Genomic DNA, 25,830 nt, shown 5'->3' with positions numbered 1-25,830 from the left:
CATTACACTTTACAGGTAAAAAAAATCTTTAAATTATGAAAACTATTAAATGCCCAGGATGTTGCCAAATATTGCAAAGAGATAATTTACAGTGATCTAAAACTACAATAGAATGCCTAAGTCTAAGGTTAACAATATCTTAAATTTGTGTGTTCATAATGGTTGAAAACACCTTAAAAGAACCTTTTAAATATATTTAGTAATACTTGACAATGTGTATCTTACAATTCTGTTGTTTTCATATTACATATTGCATACATATAGTTCTAGATTTAAAAAATTCAGGTAGACTCTTCAAGTTTTAAATCATTGGGGAACCCAGTTTTATGTTACTAAAAATAGTGCAGGTTATTCCCGACTTTATGAATATGTCAGCCATTACAATTCAGTATTCAAAGTAAAACTAAAGGAAAGTAAGTATTTAACAACCTATCTGTCATTTTATATATAATTAATATATCTATATATATTATATCAATTTTGAGAACATTAAATATAAATGATATCTGTAGTTACCGACTTAACACTAGAAAATTATTAGGGTTATGGCTTGAATCCAGTCATGAAGACAATTACTGTATATTTATAGAATGGATAAAGAAGATAAAGAAGATAAAACTAGACACTTTATAGTTGGATCTGTCTACTTAGAGGTTGTTACTCCATTGTTTCAACAAAAGTTATACGAAAATTATAAAAGCCTCAACTTTGGATGTCTGAAGGATTTTCTTGATAATAAGGCAGTCATCCACATTTTATTTCACCTACGCCACAGGAATGCAAGGTGCTGTACAGATAAGGCAAACTGCACCAACCAAGGAGCTCTTCCTCTAAATCATCACCAATGGAAACAACTGTATGCTGAAAATCCAGGGCCTGGTATACACAACTGTTTTTGTAAGTACACAGCCAATTCAGTCAAACTAAAGGATCTTGATTTGAGTTTGTGTGGTCTGATATTGTTTAACTGCTGCAACTTGGGACAACTCGATCAAGATGCAGTCCATATTCTCCGACGGAATAAAAACGACTATCTGAGTCATAACACAAAGTGTGGTATAACAAAGGATGAATATGACACAGTGATGGATGAGCTTAAGACTAACGTTCTTCAACTTGATCAGACCAAAGAAGATGAATTGATAAGGATACAGAAAAGACCACTGGATGACGCACTGTGTAACAAATACATGACAATCCTTCTAGATATCCATGAGATATTTGAAAAGGTCAGAATTATTTCTATTTAAAAGAGAATACAAAGAAAATAAGTATTCTCCATTACTATGAAGGGGGAGTTGAGATCTCAATAAACTAGTTTAAACCTTAAAACAATATTTATAAAGTAAAGGAAATCCATTCATCAGTGAAATACAGAAAAAATCAAAAAAGTTTACTTTTTCTTCAGATGGTATTTCTTGATCTTGAAATCTTCTGTCCAAGTATCGTAACATTCTATGATGATTTGACAAAGTTGATGATGCCTGCAAAAGTTTAACACCAGACTGAATGTATGTCTTAACTTAATAACAATTAAGTCCATTTATCAGTAAAGTACGACAAATCAAAATAGACTATTTTCAAAATTGTGCTCTAATTATCTGGATGCTGTCTTTTGATCATAAAGAAGAATTTGTCATAAGTTTTATAAACTCCTCTAAATATCCATTGGATGTGTACTGATATTTTATATTTGGATATATGATTTCTTTCATTAGTTGTTATTTGCTATGAACTAGCTTTTAATAACTATGAGTACTCTCAGATCAGTACTTAAGTCTTTTTATTAGTTGTTTTTGTGAACTCCCCGACCATCCCCCCCCCCAAACCGCATTCTGTATGAGCTGTTAGTTTACTCCTCTGAATTGTTTTACATTTGTTATGCTCTTTGTTGAAGACCGTACAGTGACATATACCTACTAACTATTACATTATTTGGTGTCTGGTAGAAAGTTTTCTCATTGGCAAATATACCACATCAAATGTTTTTAAAGTCAAATTCATTTTTAATATATAAATATTAAACAGATGTATGTATTTATTTGTAATTTTTCCTGCTAAGATAAAGTCTTGAGTAGATGTACATAAGATACAAGAGTGCATATGCTGAAATGTCTCGCCTGCTTTACTGACCATTGCTTTTATGTTGCAAGTCTTAAAGATAAAGGTTTTACTAAAAGTATCACATGAAATTAACATTTTATAAGATCTATGAAAATGAGGTCATGGTCAGATAAATCCTGTCTGACAGACATATACACCTTACAATTTTTTTTATACATCGAAAATAGTTGCCTTATTACTTATGGTATATGAAAAACCGACCAAAACACAAAAACTTAACATTAAACCATAAAAATAAGCCAAGGTCAGATTATACTTGCCAGACAGACATGTACACCTTACAATTATTCCTCAAATATCAAATACATCAAATATAGCTGACGTATTGCTATTAGTATTTCAAAAACAGACCAAAACACAAAAACTTAACATTTACCAATGTACCATGAAAAGTTGAAAATGTCAAAAATAAGTATGTTTGATACTGTCAAACTGAATTATAGACCCCCTTTACATAGAATTGTCCATATTTTGAGTTAGAGCTGGTAGACTTTTCTATAATTTTGATATAATTTGTCCCAAAAGTAGTTTTATACACTGTAAAAATCTTTTTCAGAAATGGCAGATGCAATTTTTGTTGAGCTTGCGACATTTATGTCGCGATAGCGAGACATAGCAATTCCTTCGTCGGCGTCGAATCGGCGGCGTCAACATTTCGGTTCAGTTTGTGGTTTCTCATAGATGGACTTAGTTTTTTACAGTTAACATTTACAGTCTGGGATTAAAAATTTTGACCATTATGTATTTTACTGATAAATGGACTCATTTTTTAAATCAACATTACAGTTTTACACTGACAGCAGCAATCGCAGGCGAGAAACAGGGTTCCACCGAACCCCTTCCGATTTTTTTTAATTTGAATTTATTGTCTAAAAGAAATGCACTACGAAATAACTGTATTCTAGGGCCGACTTAATTATACAAACAAACAAACTGTTTGGTTTTGGTTCTGATTGAGAACTTCACATCTGATTCAATAGAGGTTCTTCATTTTCTTAAGAAGTTCGATATTAAAGTTCCATTCCTGTAGTACTGTTAAATTACCTTAAACCATTAAAACATAGTTAATTTCGAATTGTTTATTTTCAAAGGGAGCATCTCTGCTTCTGGAATTTAACAAATAGTGATATATCATGGAAATACCTTTATATTGGAATGACTCTCACATTAAAAATGCCGTAAGCAAGTGCCCTATGCGGCGTCATGATCAATATAGATGTCATGGCTAAGATTCAGATCTCTTTCACTGATATTTCAGTATGAACTAACTAAACCCCTTTGCCATGCGTACATGGCTAACCCTCCTTAATTGGGTAAATTTTCATCATACATTTGTTATCAATTTTCCAGAATTCAAATTGTCCTAGATTTAAATAATTCCTTGTTATAACTTAGAATTTTTTTTTTATCTTGTCTTGATGATCGTTTTTGCTGTCTACAGTTTTTCTTTATTTAACTATAGTTCTGGTCTTAAATGTAAAAAAAAATTGGGTAAAATCATAAATTAGGAGCAATAACTATTATAAGGAGTTGACTGGCAATGTTGGTCATATTAACTTATTGGCAGGTCTTGTATTGCTGATCTTAAAGCAATCTGTTTAAAGTTTCTCTTTTTTATTTTATAGTTTTAAAGATGAATACAAGAAGATGCAAAAAATGGGTAAAATCATCATTAAAGGCTAAAATACATACAGAAATAGGGGTCAACTGATAATTTTAGACACGTTGAAATGTTTCAGATCTTGTCTTGCTTATTATTTTTGCTGTTAACGGTTTTTCTTTATCTACTATAGTTTTGGTCATAATGCAATAAATGCTAAAAATTGTCATTTAAATAACACTTTAATATAGGGAGACAACTGGAGAAATATTGACAAATCATTAATCTTGTCCTGCTGATATTTTTTTCCTTTCTTTAGTGTCTCTTTATCAATTATGTTTTTCGAGGTACTAATACAAAAATGTACAAAAAATGGAAGTAATTATCACTTAGGGGCAATAACTTATAGAAGGAGTCCACCAAAAATTTCCATCATGTTAGCTCATTTGTAGATCTTGTCTTGCTGATCATTTTTGTCATTTAAAGTATCTATCTATCTATTAAAGTTATCTAGATAAAAAAGGTAAAAACGCAAAAACTTGGTAAAAATCATCCTTTAAGGGCAATAACCCCTGTAAGGATTCAACTGGTAATTACAGCCATGTTGACTAATTTCTAGGTCTTGTATTGCTGATCATTTAAGCTATTTAAATTTTATATCTATCTATTATAGCTTTAAGGTGAACAAAAATGGTGAAATTCGTCATTCAAGGGCAATAACTTTTACAATAAGTTTGACAGTTTTGGTTTAAATGGACAGAAGGTAAATCTCAACTATCTGAGCATGTCTGCCTTTGTCAGATTTTGTCTTATCTATTATTGCGATTTTCAAGATAATACACAAAACTGGCAATGTACCCTATGATCTTTTTTGAGCAATGTCAGTTGGCAGGTGGGATCCTCGGCCACATTTTTAAAACTAAATACTCCAATGATGACTGTGGTCAAATTAAGTTAAATTGGCCCAGTAATTTCAGAGAATAAGATTTTTGATAACGTTTGCAGACGATGGATTCAACGACTGACCCCAAGAGATAGGAAAATATCACATGGCCTTTTGGGCCACTTTGCTTAAATGGAGATGTCAAAACATGAGGATTTTGAGAAAAATCATAATGAATAATTGTTTAAATCTTATCTGTTAGTTTGTATTGCTCTTTTAAATCAAATTAATTTGAAGAGAAGGAGTTTTTTCTGAATGGAAAGCACAAAATTTTTGACATGAAAGTCTTGGAAAGTAGAAATAAACGTCTGGTCAGTGGTATAGGTCATAAGATGGCTAAGAAGACATATTTTCCAAATAAAAACTAAACATCTGTCATTAAAAATGCTTCTTAAAAAAATTAAAAGGTGTAATGTGGGCAAATGTATTCCCATAAATAGCATTATCACTATCCCTTATCTCCCTTAAGTATCCCTGTTTGACCAAGTCCTGCAATTCTAAAGTGTGGTGACCAGTATGGCACCAAACATGCAAGATAAAAATATCTATCCCTTCAAATAGGAGTGATACAGGATTAATATCTATGAGACAAATCCATAAAACACAAAATCAGCAACAAAGAAACTTACCAGTATGTTGGTTATTGATTGGTAGGACCTTTAACTTTTTTTGAGATTTCAAGGACAAGTTATTCTCAGGACTAGTAAACTTTGAGGTTGACTTGCCTGTCCGGTTAGGTATGAGTTCATACTTTTACCCCATTTATATAGTTACATTTTATTTCAGATTGACAATAAAATAGAACTAATACGAGACAAAATGAACATCAACAATGATCAGTTGACTGCTAAAATAGAGGTAAGTTGTAGTTACACATTATACTCATATACCATGCTTACAAATGTAGTAAGAGTCATAATGGGAACAACCATAAATTGTTAATTGAAGAATTAAAAAAGACAATGCCAACATTTAAACAAGAGTGCACACATTGAAATGTCTCGTTGGCTTTAGTCGTCATGATTGATTGTATGTTTCATTTTTGTTTTAAACTAATTAGCATCATATATATATATACGGTAATTGAATTTATATAACATAAGAATGGTATGAAAGAAATACATTTAGCCAATTTTGTCTTAAAGAAAAGTCATAGACAGTAAAACAAAAAAATAGATTGACGTATTTTCAGAGTTGAAATGTGACATAAATCCAGCAGATTTAAATTTTTACCGAGAAGCACTTAAAAATCAGGAGAGTTCGACTCTCGCCAGAAGAATCACAGGAATGCCTATTGATTTCAACAATTGAGATAATTAAAGGGATGGTTAAATTTGTACAAACATGATACATACTAGCTATTCTTCAGGTTATTAAATTTTCCAAAGTGATCTCCATAAATATGAAGTCATGTTAAAAACAAAACACTAAATATTTAAGCAGCCATTTTGTAAATGGTGAGCTACCAAATTTTGTTACACAAAGCTAGCAAAGTAAACTTGTATATATATATATTCTCATTGAGATCTTAGAAAATGATTTATTTCATTTTTAACAAAAACAAAACTTTTTACTACAATTTTAACATTTGGAATCGAATTGAAATGCATATTAAATCTATACATTAAATAACTTTTAAAATCTAACACAAAACAATGTATTTTTATACGACCGGAAAATGTTTGCGTTCGGATTATGCTATGACGATGTCAGAGTCGTCGTCCGAAGACATTTTGGTTCGCAGACATTAACATGAATATAAGTTTATGGTTCTCTATGGCAATTTTAGACATGCTGATATATTTGCAGATCTTGTCTTGCTTATCTTTTTTGCTGTTTACATATTTCTTTATCTACTATAGTTTTGGTCATTTTGCAAAAAATGCAAAAAAAATGCCATTTAAATAACACTTTAATATAAGGAGACAACTGACATTTTCAGAAATATTGACAAATCACTAGACCTTGTCCTGATTTTTTTCCTTATCAATTATGTTTTTCGAAGTACTAACACGAAAATGTGCAAAAATGGAAGTAATTATCACATAGGGCAAATATTTATAGAAGGAGTCCACCAAAAATTTCCACCATGTTAGCTCATTTGTAGATCTTGTCTTGTTGATCAGTTTTGCCAATTAAAGTTTATATCTATCTATTAAAGATATCTAGATAAAAGGCAAAAACGCAAAAACTTTGTAAAAATCATCCTTTATGGGCAATAAGCCCTATAAGAAGTCAACTGGCAATTACTGTCATGTTGACTAATTTCTAGGTCTTGAATTGCTGATCATTCAAGCTATGGATATATTTTTGTTCGAGCATATTGTTTTTCTTAAATTGTTTAACATTTCATAGCGGTATAACATGTTACTTTTATTATTCTTCCCTTAGTTTATTTATTTTGTATTTACATTGTATCATAGGTCAAATTTATTTGTTCAGTGTATGTTCACTGGTGTTAATATGTCCTTTGATTGAGTTAAGCTATTTCAGTTGATATTTTATACTGTGTCTTTCTATGTTGTGATGTTACACTATTGTTTCAGAAAAACGTTAAAACCCGCTGCATTTGTTTGCACCTGTCCTAAGTCAGGCATGTGATGCTCAGTAGTTGTCGTTTGTTGATGTGGTTCATAAGTGTTTCTCGTTTCTCGTTTTTTTAAATAGATTATACCGTTGGTTTTCCCGTTTGAATGGTTTTACACTAGTAATTTTTGGGGCTGTTTATAGCTTGCTGTTCGGTGTGAGCCAAGGCTCCGTGTTGAAGACCGTACTTTGAACTATAAAGGTTTACTTTTATAAATTTTGACTTGGATGGAGAGTTGTCTCATTGGCACTCATACCACATCTTCTTATATCTTTGTAAGATTTATATCTATCTATTATAGTTTTAAAATGAAAAAAATGAGGAAATTCGTCATTACAGGGAAATAACTCTTATAATAAGTTGTCTGATTACAAGGTTTCATACCACAATAGGAAGGTTGGGATTGATTTTTGAGGTTATTGTCGTAGCGGTTTAGTAATGAAGGGGCTAAAATAAGCATTTTTCTTGTCGTCCAAAGTCATTTTGGTTCACAGACAATAACTTGAGTAAACGTGTATGGATCTCTATGAAAGTTTAGCAATAGGTTCCAAACCACAATAGAAAGATTGAGATTGATTTTGGAGTTTAGTGTTGTAGTTGTTTAGTAATGTAGGGCCAAAAAGGGGCCACAAACTAGCATTTTTCTGGTACACAGACAATAACTTGAGTATAAGTGTATGGACCTCCATGAAATTTTAGCACAAGGTTCAATACTACAAAATAAAGTTTGGGTTTGATTTTTAGGGTTATTGTCGTAACTGTTTAGTAATTAGGGGCTATAAAGTGCCCAAAAACAAGTATTTTTCTTGTTTCAGGACAACAACTTGTGTATAAGTGTATGGATCTCTATGAAGTTTTACCACAAGGTTCCAAACCTCAAAAGGAAGGTTGGCATTGATTTTTGGGGTCATGGCCTTAATCGTGTAGGAATTAGGACCCAAAAAGGGGTTGAAGAAATTTTTGTTCGTTTAAGTATAAGTGTATGGATCTCTATGAAATTTTAGCACAAGGTTCTACACCACAATAGGCAGGTTGGGATTGATTTTGGGGGTTATTGTTGTAGATGTTTAGTAATAAAGGGCCAAAAAGGGGCCAAAATTAGCATTTTTCTGGTTCGCAGACAATAACTTGAGTATAAGTGTATGTATCTCTATGAAATTGAACACAGGGTTCCATACCAAAAAAGGAAGGTTGAAATTGATTTTGAGAGTTATTGTTGTAGCTGTTTAGTAATTATGGGATATGAAGGGGCCAGAAACAAGTATTTTCCTTGTTTCATGACAATAACTTGTGTCTAAGTGTATGGAACTCTATGAAATTTTACCACAAGGTTCCATACCTCAAAAGGAAAGCTGGAATTGATTTTGGGGATCATGGCCAAATCGTTTACGAATAAGGGCCGAATAGAGGTCGAAGACATTTTGGTTCACAGACAATAAAATGAGTATACGTGTATGAATCTCTCTTGAATTTTAGCACTGGGTTCCATACCACAATAGGTAGGTTGATATCGATTTTGGGGTTATTGTTGTAGCGGTTTAGTAATTAAGGGCCAAAAAGGGGCCAAAAAGTAGCATTTTTCTGGTTCGCAGACAATTACTTGAGTATATAAAGTTAATGGATCTCTATGAAATTTTAGCACAAGGTTCAATACCACAAAAGGAAGGTTGGGATTGATTTTGAGGATTATTGTAGTAGCTGATTAGTAATTAGGGGCCAAAAAGGGGCCAAAAACAAGTGTTTTTCCTGTTTCAGGACAATAACTTGTGTATAAGTGTATGGATCTCTATGAAATTTGACCACAAGGTTCCATACTTCAAAAGGAAGGTTGGGATTGATTTTGGGGGTCATGGCTCAAATAGTTTAGGAATTAGGGGCTGTAGAGGGGCCGTAAAACTAGGATTTTCTGGTTTCTGGACAATAACTTGAGTATAAGTACGGATTGCTATCTTATTGTGCCCAAGGTTTTATACCATAAGAGGAAGGTTGCGATTGATTTTTGGGGTTATAACCCTAATGGTTTAGGAAAAATGGGTCCAAAACATTACTTTTGTAATACTTTGTATAAACTGCTTATTTAATGACCAATTTCAATGGGATTTAATTCAATAGAAATAAGAATATGTAAGTCTTGAATTCTTGGGGTACTTTAATATGCTGAATCTAACAAGTCATTTAGAATTTCGATTTTAGGCGCTGTTTTAAAGTTGGTCCAATTTAAAGTCTAAAGGGTCCAAACTAAACTTTTGTTTGATTTCATCAAAAATTGAATTATTGGTGGTCTTTAAAATGCTGAATCTAACTGTGTATTTAGATTTTTAATTTTGAGACCTGTCTTCAAATTGGTCCACATTAAGGTCCAAAGGGTCAAAAATTTGTTTGATTTAAAAAAACAAATGAATACTTGGGATTCTTTCATATGCTGAATCAAAGCGTGCATTTAGTTTTTTGAATTTGAGCACAGTTTTCAAGATGATCCAAATCTGGGTCAAAAAAAAACTTTGTTTGATTCATCAAAAATTGAATTATTGGTGTTCTTTGATGTGTCCAATCTTACAGTGTATTAAGATTTTTTTATTTTGGGCCCAGTTTTCAAGTTGGTCAAAATCGGGGTCCAAAATTAAACTTTGTTTGATTTCAACAAAAATTAAATATATGGGGTTCTTTGATATGCTGACCTGAGCGTGAAGTTAAATATTAGATTGTGGATCCCGTTATCAAATTGGTCCACAGGGCCAAAAACTAAACTTTATTTGATTTCATCAAAAATTGAATTCTTGGGGTTCTTTGATATGCTGATTCCAACCATGTATTTAGATTTTGAATATTGGACCATAATTGGTAAATATCTAATCTAAAATTATTTAAGTAATTAGACCACATTTATTCTGTGTCAGAAACTATGCTATATAAAATATTTAATCACAGTTGTATTGCACAATTAATAGAAATTATAAGTAGAGTCATAGTTAAAAATAGATATAGCACCATATGATTCTCTAATTTTAGAGAAGAAATATAGTTTGAAATTTACTGTTCATTATTAGATTATAAAATGGTTAAGTAGAGCTGTATATATTTCATCTCATGCTGATAAAGGGACAGATAATATTACTTAAGGATGAACTCAGGTCAGGTTCCGGAATTTTTGTTAGATGTTCAAACTCCTTGGATTTTTTCCTACGATATAAGGTATTTTTTTTTTTGGGCCACATACCACCCCTTTTCTTTCCTTAAAAGACTTCAATGGCTCATAAAAAGGTCATTGCCAAAATTTAAGCAGATTCTAGATTTTTTTCTTACGATTTGAGACCCAAATAATGCCAATGTTAAATATAAGGTGAAAGTCCGAGTCAGCCTTTTCCCGCCATTTAAAAAAAAAACAAATATCTAAAAAAAAAGGAGTTCCATTACCTTTCAATATTTTTAGCTTATTTTGTTCCTTTACTAATGCTCTTCTGAATTATAGTAACAATCTTAAATTCTAGATTTTTTTTAATTTCACCTAAGTACATCCTTAACAAGCAGATTTTAAAACAAAAAAAATGAGTTTATTAATTATGTTCAGTTTCTTATATTACCACTCCAGGACATGACCAATGAAGTTAATTGAAATTTTGTTTATTTCAACGTTTTTATAAGTAATCATTGAAATTAAATATTAAAATGAATAAAGGAAAGTGTATGATGTATTAATTCCCTACACATTAGCTAATGTGCGTATTTGTTTGATTATTTTGTAATTCTTTGTTTGTTATATTTCAATGTATTTCATAAGGGCCTCAGGGGAGATAAGTTTTACAGCTTTTAAAATTTTAGAATTATATTTACATATTTTATTATTATTATTTAAAAAAAAATGAAATTTTTATTTTTCTTCCTATAAAAACTACACACAATTTGTATTACATATTTACATTTGTAAGTAACTAAATATTCACATTTATGAATATGGATAAGTGTTTTGTATTTACTGTTGATTCATTCATGCAGCAATTACATGTACTACCTACTATCAAGAAAACAAAACATGTGGTATTCATCAACTAACACACTTATAATTGGAGAGACAAAAATATTTGAAAATTTTGTGTTTTCTAAGTTGTGTGGCTGATAAGCTGATTCTAAATCCATCACCATTTTGATGCGATTTCTTGGGGATAACTGTAGGACTGTATTAATGGGGAATGATATTTTGGAAAATGTTTTTTTTTTTCATTTTTTTGAAGAACTTCGTGATAGGTTTGTTTGTTATTCTGTAGAAATAACTTTTCAGAATGCTATATATATATATATATTTATGAAGCGAACCCCTTTAAAAACTCATATTGTCCATTAATAAATAAATTAGTTAAATTCTTTTTGTACTTGGATATGCTGAATATGTCCAAATCGGGGTCCAAAATTCAATAGATGGGGTTCTTTGATATGCTGAATCTAACTTTGCATTTAAATTTTCGATTTACAGGACTCTGTCATCAAATTGGTCCACATTGAGGTCCAAAGGGTTCAAAATTATACTTTGTTTGAAGTCTTCAAAAATTAAATTCTTGGGGTTCTATGATTGCTGAATTTAACTTTTTTTTTGTATTCAGGTTTTGGATATTGGACCAAAATAGGTAAAAGTCCAATTTTAAATTTTTCAGGTCTTTGACCACATTTATTCTGTGTAAGAAACCAATGTATGATGTGTCAAATATTTAATCATGACAATGAGGTCAAGGTCAGATGATACCTGCCAGAAAAACATATACAACTGACAATTATTCCATAAACCAAACATAGCTGACCTTAAAGTATTTGAAAAACAGACCAAAACACAAACACTTAACATTGACCAATGAACCATGAAAATGTTGTCAAGGTCAGATGATACTGGTAAGACCAACATGTACACCTTACAATCACTCCATACACCAAATAAAGTTGACCTATTGCTTAGTTGACCTATTGCTTATAGTACTTGTAAAACAGACCAAAACACAAAAACTTAACATTGACGAGAACTATGAAATTGAGGTCAAGATCAGATGAAACTTTGAATTCATTCCATACACCACATATAGCTGACCTACTGCTTATAATATCACAGAAACAGACCTAATCACATGACTTTAACCTTGATGTATCCATGAACTCAGGTCGGGGTCAGGTAGATGTTGCAAGGAACCCATATACCAAATATAGTTATCCTATTACTCATAATAAGTGAGAAATTTACATGACAAAAAAAAAACTATAATTTTTTTTCAAGCAGTCACTGAACAATGAAAATGAGGTCAAGGACAATAGAAAAACGGAAACTTTGTAACATAAGGTATCTGCATACAAGGTATGAAGCATCCAGGTCTTCAACCTTCTGAAACATAAAGCTTTAAAATAATAGTTTACGCCGCTGCCGGATAGCAATCCCTATTTTTCGCATACTGCGACTTTCATTGCAGCCGAGACAAAAAAATGTTGAAATCCTGGAACAAAAATACATTTCTTATTATTTGTATTTTTCACAAATGCAAATTTGAAATGCGATCTTAATCTTGTTTGAAATTGTAGCAAATTGATGTTTCTGAAAATTTGTAAATGTGAATTTTTGAAACGGGCAAACAATTTTTAATAGCATATTATATTATATACCTTTATATCTTTTTATTAAATCTTACCACAAAAAGATGGTTTTGAATATGTGCTTTTGATTTAATAAAAAATAAGTTTTTATACTGTGGATTCATTAATATTCGTTGGATACCAATGTTCGTGGTTTTCGTGGGTACAGATGAACCACGAATTTAAATGTTAAGCGAATTACAAATTTTCTATCAGGTTGCTTGCAGACTTTAGCAAAACCACGGAATCATATATCCACGAAAAGGCAAGTTTCCCGCAATCTACGAAAATTGGTACCCACGAAAATAAATCAACAGTAACCAATGTTTACCCCAATTTATCACAAAAAAATGATTTTTGAGATTGGGAAGCAATTTTGAATAGCTTATCACAACCTATATATCATTTTTTTTTTCAAATGCAGGCACAAAAAGAAGTCTCACAAAATTTGTCAGCAGGGTCCTATATAATGTAGATGTGTAATTAATAGTTTCAAGTTGATGTTACCAAATGTTATGGTCAACTACCTTAAACGTTTGAATTACAGTCACATTTCATGTTCAGTGAACCGTGTAATAGAAGTCAAAATCATAATTTTTAAAGTTCATATCATAATGAATATGTGTACTTAGTTTCAAGTTGATGTAACCACAACTTCATGGTAAAATACCTTATCCTAAATTGATACAGGGCAAAAGGACAGATGGAATTAGAGACGCAGAGTCCAGAAAAGATAATGCCCTTCTACTATCATAGGCAGGGCATAATTAACACTTTTTTTCATAGTCATTAAATCTGGCCATGACAATTTCCCTGTTTGTGTTCATCTAATAAATGAATAAACAATTTTACATAAAATAATCGCTTGATCATTTTACTATTTTACGTGTAGTCAGGTTAAGTCCGAGGCGAGGACCTTGACCTGACTACAAGTGCAGAAAAACTTTACGTCTGGTTGTTACCATCCCGTTTATTTTGTTACTTTTGTTTTGTATCTGACTTGTACGACGTTTTCAATTAGAAAGTAATACATTTTGCATTTAAGACCATTGCATAATTAAAAAGATTGAACATAAAAAAAATGCACACCGGTTTATGTTCCACGATGTTTGAAGATATTTAGTCTTTAATTAATTAGTATTTTGCCTTAACACTAGCGCTTCTCAATTCTATAAGCTGTGTGCGAGTAAAATGTAAATTGTTGCTTATTCCTTTGATACATATCAGTAAAGTAGGAGTAGATTGAAAAGATGAGAAAGGGGTGGACTTCTCAAAGTGACATGCAAAAAAAAAAGACTTTTAATCTATACTTTCCCCTTACCCGGCTCCTACGCCCCTGCTTTTATATATACTCCTCCACACCAAGAAAAAAAGCTTACATACGTACAAACAAAAAAAGTCAAACAAGTATATATGTTTTGCCTCCTCCATCCCCCTTTTTGAAATTGGGGGGAATTGCCCCCTTCTTCGGCTATCTTCTACCCCCTCCCCCCCCCCCCCCCCCAAAAGAAACATATAAAAAAATAAACAAAAAAAAATATGAATAACAGATTTAAAACATTTAAAATTTCAACGACGTATGCAATAAGAAAGAGTAACCAGACAAACGTAATACAACAATTATAAATATTGTCAAAATCCATAAAATAAAGAACAAAATATCTAAATATCAAAAAAGATGTTTTTATGAACACTTTTCTTTATAATTATATTTATAAAACAAGGTAATTAGGTCACAAGGTGTACGATAAAGTGCCTATGAACTCACTGAATACACGAGTGACTCTATTCATAAAAAGTGTCCGTAACACCCGTTATTGTACTGTTTTTCTATAGCTCTGCTGGGGAGCAAAGTCGTACAAACTGTAACACGAGTACCTGAGTGTGCTGAATACGCAATTTAATGTCAATCAACTTTTCACTTTTACTCAGTTAGGACGGACATAGCATTGAAATTATGTGTCTCTTATACAGACAAGATAAATAGCACGAAGCAAAATAGATCAACTCATATTATATGAATAGAATAAAGTGATTTTTCAATTCACAAGGTTAAATAGCTACTTCTTAGGCTGTTATACCATCCCAAATAGCACCACAGAATTGTCAATTTTAATTTTCACAAAAAAAAAAGGAAAATTACTATGCTTCGTTAATATAGTTAACATCAATGGCAAGTGGTAGTAGTCACTAGTAATGCTAGTAGGTGGAGTTAATATCAATGTACATTATTTTGTAAATCTTTAAAATATTTGATACAGTAAAATATCCTTCAATATTCATATATATTCACACTTTCTTTCAGGAAGCATTACAGAATGCAATATGCTATAGTTGTAAAGAAAAATTGAATAAACAAGGTATGTACCTCATATTACTTATAATATATATGTAAACAAAATATTCAACCAAATTAGGAACAACAACCTATTTTACATCAATGGACAATAATTACACTTCCCATACATTTCAAGTGAGGGATTAGATATAACATGTCAAAGAGAGTGTATGTAAACTGATAATATTGTTCAATCAAAAAGGTTAATCTAGACATTGTGTGTTTTAGAAACTAAAGAACAGAAAATAAAAACTTACAAACTAGGACAGCCTATTTTCACACTACATCATCAGACAGACCTGACATCAGCAATTGGTAATGATTTGAGTACAGTAGTCTCAGATAAAGTGATGATGGATGATGGTAGGCTAGTGCTATGTATACCTGACCAACACATACTATTAATCTGTGATATAGATGGATCAAAGGTTGACAGAATACATCTAAAGAATGGACCATGGTCTGTGGCAGCAGTCAACGACTATACAGTAGCTGTTCTGATGCTTATCGACAGTATAGAGATGTATGACATAAACAATAAACTCAAACTTAAATCAATCTCAGTACCAGGAATGTGGCAAACAACCGGCATTACAACAACAAATAACAAGTTAGTTGTATTTGGTCAGTACAAACTACTGATCATAGATCACCAGACAGGAGAAGTAGTACAGACAATAGAAACTGAATGTATTCCTAATTGGTTACATGGTTCTGGTGACAGAATACTCTACTGTGATAACAACTTCTACAATACCAATAACAACAAACTGCACTGTTACAGTTACCTTGATGGCAAAAATCATAATCTAACATTACCATCACAACCTTTCAGGATGACTACACTACAAGATGGCAGTCTATATGTGGTTTGTATGGATAAATCAGTACAACATGTGTCATCTGATGTTACACAGTATGAAACTGTTACAACAAAGGGACTAAAAGAACTGCAACATCTTTTGATATTACATAATTCAAAGCAAAGAAAACTGGTCACAAATGGTGATCAGAGATTAATTTTCAACGTCTTCTATGAGGAATAATAGTCTTGTATGAGTATTTCTATGTTTTGGCTTGGTAAAAGTACCTTATTCGGAATTTACGTTCACTCAGACTTATGTAAATCATTTTTTATCGGGAAAAGATTCAGTAAAAATGACAACAAAAAGATGCTCCTCAGGTCCTGAAATGATCATCTGGCAAAAATATGTCATTTAAACAAAAACAAAAGTTTAGAAAAAAATTACCTATTTCCAAATATACAGCTAAGCTGAAAAAGTGAAATACTTCATTCTTCAGTACCTGGATCACATAATTAAAATATGAAATAACAATAATCACCTTTTTGCAAAATATCCCTCTTCCTAGTCAACACCCCCTCCCCCCCCCCGTAAAAAAAATCTTTCTTGTTCAAATGGTCCTCTACTAAAACGTCATCACAAAATCAATCCAAATCCATAAAATGCTCATAAGATAACCTTTTAACCGTAATAACTCTTAGACGGAGTCAACTGGTTGTTTATTTCATATCGTCATTTTGGAGATCTCCTATTGATGATATGTTTTGCTGTTTACAGTTTATTACTTTTCTAGTTTGTGATGATCGGCAAAAACACAAAAATGAGTAAAAATAAACTGTCAATAGAGGGCAATAACTTCTATAAGGAGTTGTGGAATGGATTCTGTAATTCAATTTTGGTATTGTTGATCATTTAAGAGTTGATAGTTTCTGTCTATCTAATATATATTTTGCGATAATTTTTAAAATACCAAAAATAGTATAAAAATCATTTATTAATAACAGAATCTACTTTAAGGAATTGTCTAATGATAACAGAAATCTGGCATATCTGTAGAACTTGTGTTGATGATCATTTTATCCGTTTACAATTTCTGCGCATTTATTATAGTTTTCGACATCAAAGGCAAACACCTAGACATTTGTAAAATAAAATGTAACACAAGGTCAATAACGTCTATAATGAGTCATCTGAATATTACTATGGAAATAAGACGTAGGCCAAACTTTACATTCTGAGTTATTTTGTTTTGCCCCTTCATATTTTCTCGATTTATAATGATATTGAAGTAGAAACATTGTACACTTTTATTCTTTTTTTTTAATCTTTTTGGCAGATTGGTAGGCACAAAAAAACACAAACCTTTATATTCAATACACTGTAAAGATCATTCAGTTGAAGTTTAGTTGTAATTGATCATGTGTTTTTAGGGAATATTTAAAAAAAAGAAACAAAAAAAACCAAAAAAACTTTATGACGACAGACGACGACGATAACTACCACAGCTTATAGGGCTAGAGGAGCTTAAAAGAGATGAAAACAAGTATAAACACTTCTCCTCATTAAGAATTGATCAATTCATATTTTATTAAGGAAAAACAACTGACTGAAAAAACTGAGATAGGTGGAAAAAATGCATTATGGTGAGGAGATAATGTGAAAGATTCATACTTTTAGTTTTATAAACATGAACATTCTACATTACCATTACATTATTTATCTCAATATGAACCTCATACATAACCATAATATTATTTTATCTGAACATGAACATCGTACATAATCTCAACATTGTTTTATTTAAATATGAACATCATACAAACATGTAACCATAACATTATTTTATCTGATTATGAACATCATAAATAAGCATAACATTTTTTAATCTGAACATGAACATCATACCTTACCATAATGTTGTTTTATCTGGACATGAACATTATACATAACCATAACATTGTTTTATCTGGACCTGCACATAATCCATAACCATAACATTGTTTTATCCGGACATGAACATAATACATAACAAAAACAATATTTATCTGAACATGAACATAATATATAACGATGAAATTACCTTATCTGAACATGAACATCATACTTTACAAAAACAATATTTATCTGAACATGAACACCATACATAACAATAACACTGTTTTATCTGGACATGAACACCATACATAACAATAACACTGTTTTATCTGGACATGAACACCATACATAACAATAACACTGTTTTATCTGGACATGAACATCATACATAACAATAACACTGTTTTATCTGGACATGAACACCATACATAACAATAACACTGTTTTATCTGGACATGAACACCATACATAACAATAACACTGTTTTATCTGGACATGAACACCATACATAACAATAACACTGTTTTATCTGGACATGAACACCATACATAACAATAACACTGTTTTATCTGGACATGAACACCATACATAACAATAACACTGTTTTATCTGGACATGAACATCATACATAACAATAACACTGTTTTATCTGGACATGAACACCATACATAACAATAACACTGTTTTATCTGGACATGAACATCATACATTACAATAACACTATTTTATCTGAACATGAACATCATACATAACCATAACATTGTTTTATTTGGACATGAACATCATACATAACAATAACACTGTTTTATCTGGACATGAACACCATACATAACCATAACATTGTTTTATCTGAACATGAACAGCATACATAACAATAACACTGTTTCATCTGAACATGAACATCATACATAACAATATAATTACATATCTGAACATGAACATCATACATAACCATAACATTATTTTATCTGAACATGAACATAATACATAACCATGAATTACCTTATCTGAACATGAACATCATACATAGCAATAACACTGTTTCATCTAAACATGAACATTATACATAACCATAACATTGTTTTATTTGGACATGAACATCATACATAACAATAACACTGTTTTATCTGGACATGAACACCATACATAACCATAACATTGTTTTATCTGAACATGAACAGCATACATAACAATAACACTGTTTCATCTGAACATGAACATCATACATAACAATATAATTACATATCTGAACATGAACATCATACATAACCATAACATTATTTTATCTGAACATGAACATAATACATAACCATGAATTACCTTATCTGAACATGAACATCATACATAGCAATAACACTGTTTCATCTAAACATGAACATTATACATAATCATAACATTATTTTATCCTCAGCTCCACATCTACTAAATAACTTTCTGATCATTTCACTCATTCAGTTCAATCAGTTCTTTCTATAAATATATATCACGATTAGTTAAAGATACTTACAATGATTGAACTCGTTGTGGAAGTATTGTTTTCCTTAAGATATTAACTACTAATAAATTATATTCAAAACCAGTTGGTAAAATGTTTACCTATCCAAATATTGATAATATTCCTTGTATTCATACAGGTTATGTTTCAAACATGCACATTTATTAAAGAGAATCATTTTTTTTTTTTCAATTTTTATTTCGTAAATGCTATTCCCACTTATAGTAAACGGGTGGCATCCGAAAATAATTTTGAACTTCTTTTAATGTTCAAATCATCATTAGTAACATCTGGTTATAGATTTCACCATTCAATTCATTTCAACTTTGTGAACAGCAGCTTTAAAACAAAGCTCTGTAAACAGACCGCCCTGTCCTAATACATCATAGTTTTGTCTTAACATTAGCATGATTAATATTTCACAGTTTTTTAAGTTCAAACACAAAAATTAAAAAACTTTGCAAATACAAATCTCCCTCTCACAACACATTTAGAATCTACCGACAATCATCCTTTTCATTGTATTTTTATAGAAAAGGTATTCTTCTTGTTGACATTCGGTTTTTTTCATGACTATTTGTAATGTGCATTATCATTGTATTAATAAATGTGTGTTTTTATAGTGGTCCTGTTATATGCCCGAGATCTGTAATAATGGCCAGAGGATGTTGTAATGGACAGAGGCAACGTCGTAGCTACTATTCTTGCGCATCGCTAACAGAAACTTCCATGATAGGCATGACTTCTACAAGTCAAATCATCAAAGATCCATTCGCAAGCAGATAAATCATACACTACTTTTTTTTTCATGCTATCACTTTGAAAAAGTTGTCACATGACTGCCTTATTTCTTTCCATGCACATAAAAAATATTGGAGTAAATTTGTGCATATGACCCAGTGAGCCGCATACATATATTCACAATATTTGCTTCTTCGTCCAATATTTTGTTTGCAAATGAAAACCATTACAACCTTTTTGAATACTGCACTGAAATAAGGCAAGATAAACAATATCTTAAAGAAGCAAAAGTACAGTGCTGAAATTGAAGGATCTAAGGGAATAAACCTTTGCATTGTGTAAGAGAGAAGTCAGTGATTAAAAGATAAATATTTGTAGAGAAAAAATGGATAAGGTAGGAATGTGTATGGTTTATCTGCTTGATAATGTATCTTTTGAAATTTCGAGACATAGATCTGGATCTGCAATTTCCATATTTTTTTTATATATTTGAACTGTGCTCAAATTTCCCACAGCCAAAGCAAGACCTTAAAGTATCTCCAGACTTAAGAGCAATGTCAGATTAAATAGACACATTTTCTTATAAGAATTAAAACATATGGAAAAGAAGAATCTGGTCTAACCAGGAACGCTCTCTTTATATTAAACAAGTTGAACTGTGAAATACTGCTCACAAATGATACCCGTACTATAAATATTTGGTAAACAGGAAGTTGATGAATGGATGTGAAAATGCATTACACAGTAAAGCTTACTCGCATGAAGCTTAACTCCAAATTCCGGAAAGCCTTGATTTGTAGTTCCTGAGGAAAATACTGAAATATTTTCACTTACGACTATTATGTGAAAAAATATTTGAGTATCATGTAAACAAAAACATTAAATGGCAATGAATCTAATCACACAGTACACGATGGTCACGTGAAGCTGAATTCCAAATTTTAGAAAGCTCTGCTTTGTAGTTTCTGAGAAAAAAAACTCATTTCTAAATGGGGTATAAAAATCATTCACAAAGTATTATATGGTTCACCCATGATGTATCATGTATATATAAATTGATCAAGATTATTTGCTTCATTTTTGATTATTTCAAACAATTATGAAGTAACATCTTCAGCTGATCTTAAAGTGGTACTAAAACGCAAAAAAACATGTTTGAATAATTTTAAAGTTCGAAATAATCGTTGAAAAACGCAAAAACTCCGATAAAATTTTATCTTGTAATTATCGAGATATTTGCAAAATACTGTCTGTTCGTAATTTGCACACCTGAACGATTTAGTAAAACACGCCACTAACACTAACGTACAGTGGGTCACCCTGATCAAATACGTGTATTATATCGTATGTAAACAGATCAGCTTGCAAAGTAAAATAACAGTTTTGATATATATCGGTGACAATTACCAACCGAATCTACATTGAGAATATTGATATACATTTATCGAGGCTTGATAATCGCATAAATATTTTAATCAAATGTTTATAATTAGAAAAGTATTGAAAAAACTTCCAAAAGCAAAATCAACCTTTTTTTCTATAAAATATTTACATGTGCATCCAAAAGTGGCAAAATAATTATTAATCAGTTTATTGATGGTGACTGCGTAATGGTAGAAGCAGAAGTAGAACCGTGCATGTGAAGTTCCATGGCGGAGAAACGGATTTTAAAATAGGACACTCCCAACACGTGCTTCCAAAAGACGACGTAGGACGTAACTTGTTGATTTGTTGTAAAGTTAAACTTCGTGGCTAAAAATAAACTGCCATATGAGAAATTCACTTTTCAGAAGACTGATATGCATGTTATATCGTGACATGTGATTGCGATAATTAGAACAGAGACATATATCTGATTAGAGACACGTGTGTATATATTTCTCTGCTTTCATGTACATTTCTACTTTCATTAAAATGTTCTTACTTACTTACTGACGGACTTTAGTTACAGCAGTATTTCAAAATAATATAAGTTTATTTTCCAGATAATGTGAAGAATTGCGTACTGTCAGTCACAGTAATCTGCTTGACTGATTTAGAAACCTGAATATGTATTGATCAAGCTATTTCCTTAAAAATGAAATACTGGATAGACTTGTAATTAACCTATACAGAAATTTAAAAATCAAACAAAATTTTACAATGGAAATCAGTATAAGTATAAATGATTGTCATCGGGTTTCCCATAGTCCTTGGACCAGGGACAGTCTTTACTAACGGGACTGGTCACTTATAACAATGTCTATACAAATTTGCAGACAGAACTGTGCCGTCGCTGATGTCACTTGACTTCATAGCAAATCATTTCACATTTACGAAGTGTTCTTCACAACTATATGTTCAAGTTTATTGAAGTAACATTTTCATGAAATTTTATATATTTTGTCATTGCAAAATGCTGTTTTTTAAAAGATTTCTCCGATAGTTTTTGAAATATAGACCTTTGAACTTTGAGGGATTTGTTCGTGAATTTCGTGTGGCCGCCATCTTGTTCAATATGTAACCCCTTTTGCACGACTGGAGTGTTCTTCAAAACGATATGTCTCAATTTAATAATAAAACATTCTTTTAAAATCTTATATTTTTTGTCATGGTAAATGGCTATTAATCAGATTTTATATTAAAAAATATTAAATTACAATGTACTTTGAAATACGCAAATAACTACTAGTTTCGTATATCAGATATATTTTTCTAAGTTTATTACACGGGAGGCGTAGTTATTTAATTAAAATCAATAGAGACGAGTCCCGTTAGTATAGAAAGTCCCTGTCCTTGGACCTAATGTAAAAATATTGTTATATACTAATGTAGTCCGAGATTACTCTGACGTCCAACGGCTGTTTTGCCAGACAAGCTTGTCTGGCAAAACAGACGTTGGATGTCAGAGTAATATCGGACTAATACTAGTGTTATATCAGGTCCCAGCATAGTCCTACAAAAGGACGAATGTAGGACAGAAAGTCACAGTACAAAAATTCACAATTCAGTTTTGAGTTTATTCTTTTTTGAATAAGAAAACATTTATTTTCAAAAACATTTTTGTATTTTTTCTAGAATTTTTACATATATGGCAACTTTGTAAACAAAATTTATTCTGAAAAAATCAATAGTGAGAAAATAATTATTAAGATAACAATTTGTCAAAGTGGCGTGGTACTTAAATGGTTTCATAGTGCCAATAAATATATCCTTTGCATGCATAAAATATGACAACTCTTCATTACTCAAGGTTTATGAACAATTTTATAAACTGTAAAATGAATATACGCCAAAAACAATATTTCAAGAAATTTTTCCTACGTATTCAAACCATAACAAAAAAATAGTATGTTTGACTTTTTGTTCTATCAAATTTACGACTTTCTGTCCTGTGACTTTCAGTCCGTTAACCCATGGAAGTATTATATTGACTTCATTTTACTTCCATGGTTTACCATAGAGACATATTATACAATTCTAATCTACGTCTGTGTCCTAAATCACAGGCCTATTTTATATATATGTATTTTGGGGTTTTTTTTCGTGTTATTGGAAAATAAGATATAAAAATCTATATCGTAGAAATATAAGAGCAACAAAATTATTAAATAAGTTAAAATATCTAAGAGCATTTAAAACTACAACAAAAACCATTGAAATAAAATCTTAGAAAGAGGGGTGTGCATTCCCAAATTACTTGTGTCCTAAATCCTAAATGTTATGATCACACCAAATATTTTTTTTTTAAATAAAAAAAATTATAACATACTGTCATTAAGGTTTTGAAATATTGACCTTTTCTTTCATTTGAAAATTTAAGCAATGACAATTGAATAACCAAACAAGAAAAATATTAATCTTCTCGGTCACTTTTTGATCCTGGTAATTAAAACAGTCCGTACTTTGACACCTATTAATAAGTAAACATCCTGTAAGGTAATAAAGATTAAACAGGGTAAATAGTAGTTATTATCCCTCCACTCAGTTAATTAACAACTTGGCCATGCAGAAATGCCACCTGTTGTTAATAAATTGATGAACTTTATAGTTTGATAATTAACATTATTAAAAAGGTATTGTGAATACCCGGTTTTTAACTTGCAATTTTTATTACTTGGAAAAGAAGCCCTACCGTCATATCTTGTCAAGATGTTATGCAACTTAATTCACTTACATGTAAACATAAACAATATTTATCCTCGACTTAATAATTTTTTTTTTATTAAAAGCTAGAATATAATATATTGACCGTTAATATTTTCTCTTTCCTACGATCAGGAAAATTGTTATGAGTTGAAAACTGTTAAATAACACCAAGACGATAACCCTGTCCATGCAATTCCCTCAGGTTTTGTGTCTCACCTTGATTTGTATCTTCTCAATTGATTTATGACATTTGAATATCGGTTTTATAAACCTACTGTTGCTGTTGCCTAAATTCAAATACATTACCACTTAGATCAATATAGTTTAGATTAGCTTGCATACTGTCTAATAATCAATACAGATAAAAAAAAATGGTTACTTTGAGCAATTATTTAATCATACACTTTACATCAATCCCAGAAATATAAATTATATAAGAAAGCTACATGATATATTTTCATTCCATCACCATTTTTGCCCATAGGAATATACATGTGCCCAGTATGTACTCACCCATAATGCCACTGGGAGTATAGATATGCGTGCTCACCCCTAACGCCCTAGGAAAAAAACTTATCACTTCCTGTAGGTACCATGGTTCATTATATTCTACATAAAACATCACAAGATGATCAGTGCCAAATCGATTTATTGATCAGAGTATAAATACAGCTGTTAATTCATAAACAATTTCTACATAAGAAATACCTGTACCAAGTCAGAAATATCACAGTTGTTTTTGCATTCGTTTGATGTGTTTGAGCTTTTGATTTTGCCATTCCGTTTTGAATTTTCCATGGATTTTGGTATTTTTGTTATTTTACTTTTGACCTTTACAATGTCTTCAATGGGAAATAGAAACTCAACTACAAAAATGCATATGCAATTTAGAATTTAGTTTTAAATAAATAAAAAAGTGATAAAAGGAATTGTCAAACTTACAGCCCAGACCACAAAACCGCATCAACCACCAACACCAAGTTTATACTTTGTGTGACAACAATTAAAAAGTTGATATCTTCTGCTAAAGAGAGGCACACGTAAAACTGTCATTTGTTGTTAACTTATGATACCTTCACTGTTAGTTATTCATATAACAGAAAGTGATGAAATTGACGATGCATAAACAAAAAGTAAAAATAACAAAAATATCGAACTCCAAGGAAAATTCAAATCGGAAAGTCCCTTATTAAATGGCAAAATCAAAAGCTAAAACACATCAGTCGAATGGAAAACAACTGTCATCTTCCTGACTTGGTACAAGCATTTTCTTATGTAGAAAATGGCGGATTAAACCTGGTTTTATAGCTAGCTAAACCTCTCACTTGTATGACTGATATTGACAACAAGTTGTGAGCAAAACAAACAAATATGATAGGTAAAAATGTCAAAAATTAGGGTACAGCAGTCAACATTGTGTTATAATCTTAATCATTATAAAAACAATAGCATATAGACACTCTATAGAAAAAGCACATAAACAAATATGAAAGACAAGAGTACAAAAAATGACCACAGCACAATAAATCAATGGCGGGATGTATAAATACCGAGTCACATCAAAAGGATATTACCAAAATTGGACTAACAGT

At 31.1% G+C, this 25,830-nt stretch overlaps 1 protein-coding gene across 1 annotated transcript; it reads left to right on the top strand.

The window, feature by feature from the left end:
* The first annotated feature begins 355 nt into the window (after window positions 1–355).
* Window positions 356–19,989, top strand: LOC127736680 (uncharacterized). Its single transcript, XM_052247259.1, has 5 exons — window positions 356–413; window positions 590–1,229; window positions 5,454–5,525; window positions 15,164–15,218; window positions 15,425–19,989. The coding sequence occupies exons 2-5, from the start codon at window positions 591–593 to the stop codon at window positions 16,240–16,242; spliced, it is 1,584 nt and encodes a 527-aa protein (XP_052103219.1). The 5' UTR covers window positions 356–413; window position 590; the 3' UTR covers window positions 16,243–19,989.
* The last annotated feature ends 5,841 nt before the right edge of the window (window positions 19,990–25,830 follow it).

The sequence above is a fragment of the Mytilus californianus genome, unplaced genomic scaffold (genome assembly GCF_021869535.1).
Source record: "Mytilus californianus isolate M0D057914Y unplaced genomic scaffold, xbMytCali1.0.p SCAF_35, whole genome shotgun sequence".
Classification (NCBI taxonomy): domain Eukaryota; kingdom Metazoa; phylum Mollusca; class Bivalvia; order Mytilida; family Mytilidae; genus Mytilus; species Mytilus californianus.
Note: the sequence above shows the minus strand (reverse complement) of the source record. Positions and strands in the feature narration are given on the sequence as shown.

Excerpts from the sequence above, each read along its gene's own strand:
- LOC127736680 (XM_052247259.1), top strand. The coding sequence starts at position 591 with ATGGATAAAGAAGATAAAGAAGATAAAACTAGACACTTTATAGTTGGA. Across the intron at positions 1,230-5,453 it reads TCCATGAGATATTTGAAAAG|ATTGACAATAAAATAGAACT; the intron begins GTCAGAATTATT and ends ATTTTATTTCAG. Across the intron at positions 15,219-15,424 it reads AGAAAAATTGAATAAACAAG|AAACTAAAGAACAGAAAATA; the intron begins GTATGTACCTCA and ends TGTGTGTTTTAG.